Source organism: Zootoca vivipara, chromosome 8 (assembly GCF_963506605.1).
Source record: "Zootoca vivipara chromosome 8, rZooViv1.1, whole genome shotgun sequence".
Lineage (NCBI taxonomy): Eukaryota > Metazoa > Chordata > Lepidosauria > Squamata > Lacertidae > Zootoca > Zootoca vivipara.
In genome coordinates, this window is record NC_083283.1 from 85,942,139 (window position 1) to 85,957,062 (window position 14,924).

The 14,924-nt window shown below is 40.3% G+C and overlaps 1 protein-coding gene across 1 annotated transcript in view; it reads left to right on the plus strand.

Annotated features, from left to right (window-relative positions):
- Positions 1 to 14,924, plus strand: part of CFAP61 (cilia and flagella associated protein 61) — a 110,604-nt gene that overhangs the window by 53,662 nt on the left and 42,018 nt on the right. Inside the window, exon 18 of the mRNA XM_035101986.2 lies at positions 9,668 to 9,795. Coding sequence (XP_034957877.2) covers positions 9,668 to 9,795 — 128 coding nt within the window. The remainder of the gene's footprint in view (positions 1 to 9,667; positions 9,796 to 14,924) is intronic.

Genomic DNA, 14,924 nt, shown 5'->3' on the forward strand with positions numbered 1-14,924 from the left:
GAACTCCTCAGCCTGACACCAAACTTGCGCTGGTGCATGGATCTATTGGGGGCAGATTACTGCACTTTGCCCACATGTGGAAGAGCAGAAGGACAAGTGGGTTTTGGACACAATGTTGGCTGGATATTCTCTAGAGTTCACTTGTTTGCCAAAGCATAGCAATCCCACAATCCAGAAGTCCACAAACCAAAAGTCTTTTCAGAAGGCAACCCAACATTTGTTATGCATCAGAGCCATAGAGTCAGTAGTGCCAAAAATTGGCAACAAGGGCAGTTAGTTTTCAAGAAAATGAAGTGGAAATTGGGTCATTTTCAGATCAGCTGAAATTAATATAGAAATCCAAAGGAGCTGAATGGGACTTACTCCCTGATACATGTGCTTATGAGTCCAGCCTTTTAGTAAAGCATCAATCTATGATATTGTAGATGAGATCATGTAAAACTAAGTTTGGTTCAACGTACAGTTTTAATTTAGCAAGGTAGAGAGTGATTTTCCAAGAAGTAACTGTTGCTCAAGATTCAGTTGTACATGAGTAACAAATTGCTAATGATTTGTGTAAAACATGCATGGATGAAAACCCATTATTTATTCTACCATCATTTGTTCCATGTAGTTGATGATTTTATAGCACTAGCAGTCATGCAAACACATTTGTTTCAAGCTGATGGCTGATCATAAATTTTCTCACTGTAAATGTCAGCAGGTTTGTGTATTGCTGCCATTATATCTTGTCTGGAAGCCTGGGCATTATGCAATTATGAGGAGGCAGCAGATGGCATCATTAACAAGAATGCTCTGAATGTTTACCACTTATGTGCATGTGTGAAATTAAAAGTAAGGTGACCTATCTTCACTTTGAAAGCATGATGTCAGTAGTATACAGGTGTTAATGTTGTTTTCCATAAACTGGAATATTCATTCTGGCCTGCAAAGCTGGTTCTTTCTTCTTTAACCTTTAGCACAAATCTTGTGGGTTGATATCCTGCTGAGTGTGATGAGAGCTGTTTGGAAAGGCGAGATAAATATTATTCTTCAAATACTAATACTCAGCAATACCCCCAAAGCAAGATGCACATTTCTGTTTATATTCCATTGTTGCTATTCAGTTGTGCTTTGATTATAAATTTAAGTATAAAATCTGGATGCCTAATTAGATGGCACACCAAGATAGAATTTCATAACTTATTTTATAGCAGTTCTGAAAGTGGAAACATATTTTTGTGTATTTCTGTTGTCTTATGTGCATGCACACTGTTGTTTAATGTGAATAGTAAGTTTCCTGTACCTCCATTGATTAGAAATGATGTTCTCCTCTAAATCACTGCCTTCCCACACTTTCTTCTCCCTCAGTCCAGATTTTCTCATACTAGGAATACTCTGAAAAGGAGAAAGTACAGTATGAGAAAATCTGGATTGAGGGAGGGGAAAGTGTGAGAGGGCAGTGATTTGGAGAACGTAATATAGACAACAGAGAAATAATGAAGGTACAGGAAGCTTACTATCCACATAAAACATGATCCCACTATCAGTGGCATTCTGTGATTTAATCCTACTTTGAAAGTATGGAAGTGTAGCTGTGTTACAGAATTTATAGGCCTGGGGGAACTGCAAGGTATTGTGATGGAACCAGAGGCTGGTCTTGACAAGCCAGGCAGCCTGCTGAGTTTTGGCACATTAAATCTCAGCAAGTGTTTTCTGGGACCCAGCTGCGAGTGTTTCACAGAGGTGCAGCAGCAGCTTTCCTGGGTTAGACCCAGAACAGAAGCTCTTTCAAAATTAATGCTTATCAAATGGAAATGTCTGACATTTGAAGTCACAATATTAAGGGCTCAGAGCATCAAAGTGTTAGATTGAATTTAAGTATGTAACAACATTAGCTATACTGAAGTATATTCAAACATGCCTTTTGCAAGCAAAATAGTGTTTTGTTTTAATTTTTTTATAACAAAAAAATGAATATTGTATTGGAATGTGTGTGATCATGCACATTGAATTAAATTTGTGACCTTGCATGCAAAATCACATTTTACCAGTTTTCTGCATGAAAGTATCAGGCGCCTATCAAAAATAATATTTCATGCAGAGTTTTTGAAGTGAAGGGGGAAAGTTCTTAAAACATGTTCTTAAAACATTGCATGTAATAAGTGTAGTTCTGGGCATGGGTGTGTCACTGCTGTCTCAGTGAGGAGGGGCTCAGGTGTCTTGATGCCTTTTTGAGGATCAGCATGGACTGGAACTTGGAGGAGCAATACAGAGTGTTGAAGCTCGTCTCTTTTTCAAAAACATAAAACAAAATCACCCTTAACCACTTTGTAAGGTGAAGGTAAGCGACAGGCAGCCCATGCCCAGCAGACAGTAGAGAAAGGACCTTTCCCAATTTCTAATCTTAAAAAAAAAACCTTCTTGTATAGGTTGTCAGATGCTCTGAAAATAGTGCACAGATAACCTCAGTAAGTTTTCAAGAAGGGTTGGAGAAAGGGAATGGTGCCTTCCTCACAGCCTGAAGGGGATGAATGAGTCTCTTTTTCTTTCTGATGAGTGAAAGAAGGGGGGACTCCTTGTATTCCCACTACTTACTAGTATGGGGTGTATGGGGTTTTAGGGGAGGGATAGTACCTCTAGTGGAAGACACATTGTACTCCTTCTGGGATAGTTTGCCTGCTTTTGGTCCCCAACCTGCACTCCGCTCTCACCTGTGGTTCCCAGAAGCTGTTAGCATGTGAAAGCAGCCTCACCCCAGGAAACAGCTTCAACTGGCTGGCTAAACCAGGTGAGGGTAACCAATGGGTCTCAAATCCTCTGTGAGTTAGGGACACCCCCTGCATGTGAAGACAGGCTCTGGCAGATTGAGCAGACAAGACCAACAGTGGGTCGAGAAGGCTGTTTCTGCACATGCTGTAGAGGGAAGTGAGGGGCAGATGGGGCTCATCAAACTGGGAAGGTAGCCCATCTGGGAGAAGGAAAACTCTGGTCCTAAACCTTCCTTGCCTTGCAGGATATCATCACAGGTAGGTAGCCGTGTTGGTCTGAGTCGAAGCAAAATAAAAAAATTCCTTCAGTAGCACCTTAAAGACCAACTAAGTTTATATTTTGGTATGAGCTTTCGTGTGCATGCACACTTCTTCAGATACACTAGAAACAGAAGTGTCAGACCCTATATATATACTGGGGGTGGGTGGGAATGGGTGATGGGCTGATGGGAGTGGTAAACCTGTAGATGGCTGTTAATGGCTGCTGATGGCTGCAATTAGTCCTGGATATCATCAGGTGATGAAAAAGCTAAATCCAGAGTGGAGTCCCTAAGGCAGTTGGATTTTGTCATGTATGCCTCCTTCTGGCAACTCCTGCAACCAAGCTGGTGCCAAACATATTGCTCTGCTTTCCTTTGGACCACATCAGTGAGGCCAATAGAAGGGTCTTCTCGTCTGGGCAGCCCAGGACTTTCATATACACTGCACAGTCTTGCACCCCAGGGAGGTCACTTCATTGTAACACAGCAATTTGACTTCACCCCCAGAGCTGCACTCGATTGTCTTTAAAGACAGGTGGATGTCAACAAGAAGTGGTGATGCCTCCTTTGTGGCCATTGGCTTAGCTGCTCTTACATCAAAGTGTGACTGAGCAGGCAAGTGCTTCTTCAAGGTAGTCGCAGCTTCAGAAGGCAGGGTATAAATAAATAAAAGAAAGAGTAAAGAGGTGTGGAGGATACAGCAGACCAAGAGAACAGGAATGGAGATATTGAGGAGATCAAGGGCCCAAGGAAAGAAATGGCAGAGGAAACAGACATGAGATGAGTCTCCTCCTGTAGAGAAAGACTGACAGAAGTGGGGTAGATTAGAGTAGCCCAGAGGAATTAGAATGAACGAGAATATGGAAAGTGGGAGATAAAAAAGGGAACTGTAGATGGGCAGTTATCAATGGAGAGTTGAAAAAAGTGAAAAGAGGTGTTATATGTAGGATAGGCAATTACTGTTTTTGTCTGAGGTACATACAATGCGGCTCCCCAGTATGACAATCCAGAGGAAGTGTGAAGTGACTCAATCATGTGGTTTCCATGGTTACTGCATAGCTTGCTAACTGACCTCCTGCTGCCATCTTGAAGCCAACTGGCCTGAAACAACACAGACTTGAAAAGGGTTCCTGCTATATTCCATCACCTAGCAGACTTCATCTTCTATTCATTTATTGGATGTGTGTATGCATCAGTACTGTCTTGGGGAAGCATAGCTGCCAAGTTATCCCTTTGTTTAAGGGATTTTCCCTTATGCTGAATAGGCTTCCTCGCGAGAAAAGGGAAAACTTGGCAGCTATGGGGAAGCCATGTTCCATATAGTAGGATACTCAGAGACAACACACTCAGAGTGACTACATTAGTAGTGTTTTCAGTGATCCATTCTTGTACATCAGACTGAGTTGCAGCCAGCAATTGTGTCAACCATCCATTGTATCACAGAGTCTGAACAAGGGGAATATAACAGTTTTTGTTGATTTATTCTTTCTTGCACCTCTAATATGTTCTTCTTTTAAAAGAGAATGAAATAAAAGATACCTTAACAGCATTTTTCAGGTAGATTCACTGTTGTAGAAGCTCAGAATGGGTGTTATAGAACTGGAATTAGCAGGTGGTTGATTATTTTTATGGCAAGCAGTTCTACAGTAAATGCCTTACCAAAAGTTTTTTTTTTTTTTAGGGTATTTAAGTCACAAATAGGGGACCCAGGTGGCGCTGTGGTTAAAGCACTGAGCCTAGGGCTTGCTGATCAGAAGGTCGGCGGTTCGAATCCCTGTGACGGGGTGAGCTCCCGTTGCTTGGTCCCAGCTCCTGCCAACCTAGCAGTAAATAGGAACCGCTACAGCAGGAAGGTAAACGGCGTTTCCATGTGCTGCTCTGGTTTGCCAGAAGCGGCTTTGTCATGCTGGCCACATGACCTGGAAGCTATACGCCGGCTCCCTCGGCCAATAATGCGAGATGAGCGCGCAACCCCAGAGTCTGTCACGACTGGACCTAATGGTCAGGGGTCCCTTTACCTTTACCTTTAAGTCACAAATAAATATTTATAGTTTGGCAGCAATGTATGTACACTGATCATGGATTTGGCTTCATAAATGTATGGCCAGACATTTTGAACTGCAGAGGAAATTCTGAGATTCATAAGCTCAAATGGATATTTAAAAGGAAGCTGGATGGGATGAAATACACAAGATTTAACTTCAATTCATCCAGAGTTTACATCCTACCTCCTCTTACATTTCTGTAACTTGGGATGCAATTTTACTTCTTTTCTTGTTGAAAATTAGAACTGGGCTACATGTTGTGTCCATGGTGGAGTTGCCCCCCAAAACTCAGCCTCCCTGCCATTATGTCTAGGATGACTGAGTAGCATCTCACAAGATTCCCAGCCTCTGCACTGTTAGTTTGGGGATATGTGTTACATGAGGACTCCTAGATCTTGTGGCAGATCTCTTAACATTTTTGTCTCTTTTCTTTTTGCATTGGGACTTCTTTTAGCATAGAGGACAATGGTTTGTTTTAGATACCTTTCTATACCTTTCTTAAAAAAACAAAAAACCCTTATTTGGGAGAGACAGCCCAAAAGTTAATATGAATTTGGGACATAAGAAAAGTGGAACAGAAATAATATATTGATTTAAATCTTGCTCATTGTGCTAGAGAAAGGAAGTGGTTAATACTTGAGACAATAGCTGTACAGTACTGACATGTGAGATTTGCAGTATGCCCATGGGTTTGTGCCTCCTCCCTAAAGTCCTGCGTAAGCATTTTAAATGGAGGTAAATTGTTACTTAAAATAGATGGAGCTGACTTGCCTCATGCAAAAGTGATCCTTGAATTTCACACCAGAAATGTCCCCCTTGCTAGCAACTGCCAGAGAAGTAACAGGAGAGCACTCTGTCCTCCCACGTGGAAACAATGTGACAGGTGGTCACAGTAGGAATGGCTAAGCTCAACACAAGGCCTAGTGCTTGTATTAACAGATAATAAATCTTGCTCTGTTGCATATTAGTTAATGATTACTTGTTCAGCGCTCACAGAGAATTGAGGTAGCCTTCAAAGGAAGGAAAATGGGGGGGGGATATATTGTTTATATTTCCCCTTCTTGAATCCTTCCACCATTGTGCCATATAGTACAAAAATTACTTAAAATAAATACAAAATACTCAATAGTGCTTTATTGACATGTGACATCTAGTTGGCCACTGTGAGAACAGAATCCAACAGGGCAAAATTCTTGATCCTGTGCATACTTATGTAGGAGTAAATCCCATTGAATGGAGCAGGCATTAGATTGCATTAGATTACAGTAGTACATGCCGATTGTGAAGAATGAAGCAGACTTGCAGTCATTTTTCTTCAGATGGCATGAAGCAGATTAAGGAAGTAAACCCCCATACCATTAATATACTTTTAACCCACTTTTCAAAAAATTTGTATCCCAAAGTGGCTCAGATCAATTAAAAAGAGAGAAGGGCTTAAGTGCTGCCATAAGACTTACTCTCATGGGCCTCCAGCTTCCCAGCACCATATGGGGGAAGGGAGTTTGTGGCCAACTCAGAGAGTACACAGCTCTGCTAACCCTTACCCCTAGACCAGGCATGGCCAAACCTGGCCCTCCAGCTGTTTTGGGACTACAACTCCCATCATCCCTAGCTAACAGGACCAGTGGTCAGGGATGATGGGAATTGTAGTCCCAAAACAGCTGGAGGGCCAAGTTTGGCCATGCCTGTCCTTAGACCTTTCTGCTGCCTCCAGGTAAGCAGTTATTTACTGCAGTGCTGCTTTTTCTCAATTAGCCTAAAATGTTTCATGAGTTTCCCTAAGAACAGCTCAAAAGTAGCATGTAAGAGCTTTAAAAAGCTAAAAGTTTACTTAAAAGATATAAAAAGAAGGCAGTTCTTAGGAAGAAGGTTTAAACCCAAGAAAAGTTATGTGCACACAAAGGAATCACCCCAACTTTGAGCAAAAGAACAAAATCCATCCATTTTCTCTATCTAGACACAGTAAGCTTAGTAAGGATTGCCATTCATAAACTTAATACCAAAGCAAGACACTGGCAGATGTAGTCTGTGACTCATGCCCCACAATCAAGGTTCAATCAGGTTCTTGGGTATTAATTCCCAATTGCATACAGACTGTACATGACCCATGCATCTTTAGAGGGTTTTCCAGCTCCCACTTTGAACCCGGACAAGTCAGTTTGGCAAGCCATGCCATAACCCTCAAACAAACCTATACCCCAAGTTTCTAATAAGGTGAAGTCCATCCTCTTCACACTTACAAACTAAAAAGACAAGACATGCAAGGGAAGGGAAGTAACAGGAAAAGATAGACATGGGTGATCAATTTTTCAAGGTCAGAACGAAGTTGTAATTTAGAAGCAGGTGTTTTTATCTAATGGGGTTAGGTTGATTTTCTTTTCCTGGTGTTCTTGATGGCTCTTGTCCACCCTATTACATTTTGTAGCATTTCAACTTAAGATCTCATGGTCTTTTTCCTTATTTCAGCATTTGTAGGCAGCCCAGCAGTCCTGTCACTGACACCTTCTTCAGATACCCTACAGTTACTCCCAGCAGCTCTGTCCCGTTATATCATCTACCTAGAAGGATGGGGTGGTAGCAGAGGCCTCTTTTTAAGGCCCCCTGTACCTCCTTGCTGGCTGATAAAGAAGCAGCATTGGAGTCAAGAGACTGTAGCCCCTCAAGCCTTTGCCCTTCTCTTTCTCTTGCCAGAAAACCGCACTCCTACCTCTGAGCTCTTCTTTAAGAGTAGCAGCTGCTCCAGGCCCTGCCATTCTCTAGGCTGGGCCAGCTGAATGGCAGCAGCTCTGGCTCCTGTAGAGGGTGGATTGATGTCTCTTTAATGGGGCAGCCATTTCACGGGGCAGATATTCACTGCATTTCTACACAACTGATCACTAATGTTAACTATCAACACATACACACAAATTCTTGAGAATTGAATTTCATATGAGTGCTAAGAATTTTGTTAGGAATCTCTTCCTACTCAACAACAATTCAGAGTTCCCAAGGAAGAAGGAAGAATTAAACTAGTATGTCTGCAGTGCCGCAGTACCTGAAATACATCTTTTGAAATTACTAGGTACGTAATCATCAAAGAATGTTGTAGAACATATAAAGGAATATTTTTAGGGATCCCACTTGACTGATACTAGTCGCTGACATTGGCCACTGGATGTCATGATTGCACTGCAAAAGTATTATCAGAGGAAGAACATAAGTCTGAAGGTTTAAAAAAAACAATTCTGGAGAAAAACACATTTAAATTGTTAACACTTTTATCTTCAGGAATATGTTTCCTTTATTTGGATTCTGTATTGGAATTCTGTTGTTTTTCAGGGCATCGAAGTGAGTCAGCGCGCTAAACCTGTTCACAGAATCCAATTTTTAACTCTGCTTAAATCTTTAGAGCAGCTCCAAGCACTAGCATCGCTGTGGGCAACAACAGTGTCACACCTAGAATAACAGAATCATAGAATTGTAGAGTTGAAAGGGTCATCCAGTCTAACCCCTTAAGGGTCATCCAGTCTAACCCCCTGCAATGCAAGAATCTCAATTAGATCATACAAGACAGATCATATGACAGACCTCTGCTTAAATATCTCCAAGGAAGGCGAGTCCACTACAGATGTGATGTAGCTGTTGAACAGCTCTTACTGTCAGAAAGTTCTTAGAATCATAGAATCATAGAGTTGGAAGAGACCACAAGGGCCATCCAGTCCAAGTCCCTGCCAAGCAGGAAATGTTTAGTCTGAATCTCATTTCTTGTAATTTGAATCCATTGGTTTGTGTCCTACCCTCCAGAGCAGGAGAAAACAAGCTTGCTCCTTCCTCCATGTGACAGCCCTTTAGATATTTGAAGATGGCTATCATATCTCCTCTCAGACCCCTCTTTTCCAGGCTAAACAGTTTGCTCAACTGTTCCTAAGGCTTGGTTTCCAGACCTTTGATCATCTTGGTCGCCCTCCTCTGCACACATTCCAGCTTGTCATTATCCTTCTTAAAATGTGGTGCCCAGAACTAGACACAGTATTCCAGGTACGGTTTGAAAGTTCAAGACTTTTACTTCCCTTGATGTGGACACTCGACTTTTGTTGATGAAGCCTAGAATAGCATTAGCTTATTTTGCTGCTGTTTCACACTTGTGGTCTACACACTTGTGGTCTCCCTTGATCCTTTACTAGTGTACTACTGGCAAGCCAGGTGTCCCCCATCTTATATTTGTGTGCTGGTTCTTCCTGTCTAAGTTCTTCCTACTGGTTCTTTCTACCTTACCTTTGTCCCTATTGAAATTCATTTTGTTAGTTTGGGCTTACTAGTTCTCCAAAGCTATTTTAATTTGATATTTATATTGGCTTGCTACAATGGTCAGCTGTCTTTCACAGCAATGGCTCATCATTTTCAATAAATTTTCTGTTCTTTTCTCATAGGAATGAAATTAACTATACTGTATCACCAAATGTTTAGTCATGATCTGTGGTGGCAGCTCCATAGAAGTACAATGTATGCCATTCCTTCAAAGTTTGGAATATCTATGTGTGGTTGAGAATGTTTCCTTAGTAATGCTGTTAGAAATCATTTAAAGAGTTCTCAGCATTTTGTCATCACTTCTTTTTGTTAACTCCTCTTGCAGATAAAGTATGCATTGAACCACTTTAATCGGAAGTTGTCCTTGGAGCCTAAAGTGTCAGTGAATGCTAGAATTGTAGTAGTTGGGGCATCAAATGTTGGAATCTCCTTCCTAGAAACATTGGTTTTTTGGTAAGTATTTAATGTGTGTAGTTTCTTATAATTAGAGAAGTCCTGTGTGCTTTAATTTTTGGGTTTTTTTAATACATTTGAATTTCTTCAGCTTTTCTAACTTACTTATGCTACCGTGACCCAAAGCTCTGTGTGCACGTTGAGTCTTTTCCCCTTCCACCTTCACTCCAATGTTGGGTTTGTCTCAGGCTGCCTCTAATGTGTATAATGTGTAGGTACCTAGGTGTTTCCTGCACTTCCTACACTTACAGGGTAGGCAACATACCCCTTATAGCAAAACATTAAAAATGGGAATATTCACTTAATCCCACTCATTGCTTGCAGGCGGCTTCCTTCCTTCTTCCTTTGCAGAATTTATGCCCTGGGAATGCAGAGGTGAGGAGAAGAGTGCCAGCTAGAGAATGAGGGATGTATGGATGTATGGTGGCTGTAACAGTTTCCTCCCAGCCAGAATACCAACATGGAACAGATCTGCCTAGTGCATAGTGGCATTCTCAAATTAACCTTCCTACCTTTTCCCTCTACTTTCCTGCCCTTTCATGCCTAGTCTTTTAAACTGGTTGCTTGAGGAAAGGTCCTGGGTCTTATTTTGACTTGCACAAAGCAAATACTGTAGGTGATTTAGAAATAAATGTGCATGTCTGTTTACGTGCAGAGGGGAGGCTCAGCCAAACTGGGTATTGTAGACATGTCTGTGTGGTTATTTTAAGAACCACATACATCTTCCCCTCCAGATGGGTGGGGTATAAATAAAATGATGATGATGATGATGATGATGATGATGATGATGATGATGTTTGTGATGGGAAAGTAGTGTAACAGCAGTGTACCCATGACAAGCAAGTTTGCCTCATAAAGTATGGACAGTTATGCATGGGGGTTCAGATGCCCTATCTGTAAAGTGGGTCTCTTGTTCTAAGGGTCACTCACAACGTGTTTATTTTAAAGTATTTATAGCCAACATTTCTAGTTTTTGCACTCAAGGTGGTCTACAGCATAAGAGCTTAAGGCTGAATCCTATGTATGCTTGCTTGAACTCAGTATAATTTACTTTTGATTAAACACAAATAACATTGCAAAACAAATAATTAAAGCAATACTTGAAACCATGGTTGTTCATGCTCTCATAACTTTCAAATTAGATTATTGCAATGAGTCTGCCTTTGATGACTTCTCAGGCACTTGAGTTTGTCCAAAAAAGTCTTGTTAGATTGTTGACCAAGATGGGTCATACGGAATACTTTTCACCAGTTCTTAATTAAACTACTGCCGATCATTTATGAGCACAATTCAAACATCTGTTGCCTACAGCTACTGAAAATAAAACTGTAGGAGTGTTCAGCAAAAGGATCTGTGTGTTTTTCCTTTTTGTATACATAATTTTAGGTGAGCTTTTCTTTCAGCCAATTTCCCGTAGTTTGGCCTGCAAGCATGCCAAATATGCACTCTTTAAGTCCTTCCAGAACCGAGTCACCATTATTTCTACTACCACTAGCATATATCCCACAACAAACATACAACAAACAAGCATGCGTTCCTCCACAAATGTGTTCTAATAATATTTAATATAATGTTAGTTGTGGAGTTTTCATGGTGGCCTCACCTATTACTTTGTTTATTTTTTGAAATATGGTGTTTCTGAATTTTGTAAATAAAATCAAACCTCTAAAAATAAATGAATAAAAAATACCACAGCAGCAAAGAAACAACATGCCATTTAAACAAAAGGCCTGGAAAAATGAAATCAATTTTCCTTCTTTAGTCCTTTTGTGGGACAAACTATATGTGACAAAGGCAGCAATTGCAGACCCAACCACAGTGACACACACCCGAGCAAGGCCTGAGCCAAGAAGGTGAACAAACTGGACAGGACAATGTTCTGGGATTTAAAAACTGCCACAGCATGGAAATATACCCCGTTAGACCTTAAAAATATCCCCTTCTAAGTTGCTTCCAAAATCCCCCATTTTCCTTAGCATTGAAAGAGACCATATGTTTAGTAAGTTAAAAATTGCTTACTTACAAACTCTTCAAAGGTCAGGTTCATACAGCAGCAAGAAAAGACAAACAGTTTAACTTGGGTTCCAAAATCATACATGTTTCTTAATTATTTGTATAGAAACACAAAGTTGGTTTGCATAAGACACACAGTCTAAGCTTGAAACATCCAGCTTCGACCTCCTTACTGGTAGAGTTTTCCCCTATCATCAGTTCCTTGGTTATTGGCTATAAAATTGAAAACACTAGTGCCTTGCTGCATATACCTGCTCATGCAGTAGTGGAAGAGTTTGCACAGTGCTAAAATAGGGACAATCTGTTTCAGTTCTCATGCCTCTTCAAGCTCTTGTGCAGGGGAAATCATATATTTGGATTTAATTTCATGCCTTTCCTATGCAGCATTCTAGTGCAAAGCATAAAATACTGTAGTTTTTCTGTGACAAAAAGTACATTGTTGGCATGTGGAAAGGCACCTTTGGATCGAACTCACTACTAACAGCCATATATTTTGCTCTAGTGGCAATCTCCTGTAATTTTGTTTTCTTTTTTTCTTATCACTTCTGCAGATACATGCATAATGATGATAATGGTGATGATAATAAATACAGTTATACCTTTTTTTTTTTACAAGAAGTCCATAAGGCAACTTACATAAACATTATACCGTAATATAAAGCAAAACATCCTAAAAGCAGGCAAGCAAGCAAAACTAAGCAGTTAAAGCAGGAGCAGTATATACACTAAAATCAAGTTTCTAAATTGGTTTGCTTAACTAAAATCATTTTTACCCCTACCCCACAAGCAGGTGGTATCTCACTAGGCGTAACTCCACATCCTGGATGTCGTAACCAATAAGGCTCTCTCTTGGGTTTCCACTAGCCACATGAAAGAGAGCCTCTGAAATGGAACAAAGTTTTCAGATACAATCACATTGCAGGCTGGGAATCTGATATATTCTGGATATTTTAAGATGCACTAATAAAATATGTCTTGTTATAACCACATCTTATTCTTGAGCAGTCATTTTTATAAATCCACACAATGCTGCAGTATTATAATTCACTAGCTAACCCGGCCACGCGCTGCTATGGATTTTTTTGGGGGGTGGTGGTGTTATTGATGTCATTTGTGTTTTGAATGGTAATGGTTGCATAACTTGTTTTTGGATAGTGTTTTGATAATATGTTTTTCTGGATGTTTCAACTTTGTGCTTGTATTTATGGTTTTTATTTTGGGGGTCTTCTTATGATTGTTCATTTTCATTTGTTTGTTTTTGTAGTTTTATTTATGTTTTTAATTTTGAGAAGTGTGATTTCCCCCACTCTGTTCTGATTCATGATGTTTCCTGTCCCTTCCTCCCCCCACCACCAGCTTATCCCTGTGATTTTTACTGTCTTCTCCCCACCCTCGGTTTATCCCTGTGATTCCCCCTCTACCGCATGCAGTTGGGTAGATAGCTAGATAGATAGATGTGGCTTAATGGTTTTTTATGGTGGTTTTTTTAGAGGTTTGTTTATTAAGGTGGTATTTTGTTTAGTTCTGTAGGGTGTTTTTTGTTTGTGGGTCAGAAGTGGGTAGGGTTTAAGATGTGGGTATGGTGTGTTTGTGTGTTGTGGTGTATTTGTAGTGTGGGTAGTTGGTGTGGTGTGTGGTTTTAGAGATTTTGCTATGTGTTGTTGTGTATTTTGTATGTTTTTGTTTGTGGATTGGTTTTTTTTAAATTGTTTTGTCCCTCTCCCCCCACCACCGCCCTCTCCCCCCCCCCCGTGGACCTAGTGGGGGCCTGACGGCCTGGCAGGGGCCTAGGGGCCTACATAAAACAAAGGCCCTCACTGATGGGCATGGAACGTTGTGGCCAAATTTGTTACATTACAGTTCAGCGGTTACGGAGAAAGGCTGTTTCATCTGTGTGCGCAATCCCTACATTTTTATATACAGTATATAGATTCCTGAATTTATGTACACTCCTAGGACCTGGATATTAAGTCCACTCAGCCTTTCTTGATTTTCTTGCAGGAGAGACACATGCTAAAAATAGAATCAATTTTAAACCTAATCTTTAAAAAGGAAGCCATTTCCTCTTCATTATTCTTACTGCCTAATTATTTCACATAAGTAGTTAGCACAGGAGCAGACAAATATAATTCATTTTCAGGCATGCTAGTTACTGTGATTGGGGCTTTGAAAAGATTTAAAATATAAATGTTTTTTAAAATGCTGGAAAGATATAACCCCCCCCCTTTTATATACTTTTGTTAAGGTGTTAACATTAGTCACTGCTGTTTTCGTAGCTACGGAGCATTCCTTTAAAAATGTGTATGTCCCACTGAGACAGAAAATACCTCCTGCATTTTTCACTGGTGCTTCTTTATTTTCCATAGAGTGGGCATAAAGAGGTTTTAGTAGCAAGGTGTTGCCTTAATGGATCTTATAGACATTGTTTTCATTTTCCTCTCATGCTTCTCCAGTTTTGGAAGTAGGGCTATTCCATTACTGATACAGCTTCTGCATTTCTGAAGAACCAGGGGTGGCAATTTCAAGGGTGCACTGTACTGTCAGTTGTGAACGCCACATTAATATTTTAATTGCCAGCTTTCCCAATAACCATGGAACTGATGATAGGGGGAAAGTTGTGTCTCTCAAAATAAATATCTATATTGCAGGGAAAGATGGTCACTTAATGTGCACATACCATTCACAGTGGGTAGCACTTCCCTTGCTAATATATAGATATATTTCGTAAAAGCACTGATTTTCCTGTTTAGAATGAATTCTTATTTCCTTTTCCTTCCTTTGGGGCTGTTTAGTTATCTAAAAATAGCTTAGAAATTGCATGCTTCTAAAACCTTACTTGTGACAGAATAGCTACAAGTCCTGTTATCTTGTAGCCCAATATTACACAATATCCTGCACAGCTGTCTTGTTTGGCAATAGGTAGCATAATGCTTGCTGTTTAATTAGGCTTTTTATCTTTACATTTGTCTGAGAATGTCAGGAGTCTTCTGTGTCGCCTGCTGCTAATTAGTTGACTAATTAAATAGTTAGTGCTTACTTGCTGATCACAGGGCTAACATGTAATGAATGTTTTAGTAATTGTTATTGTTTTATGCTATCTGCCTTTTGCCATATGA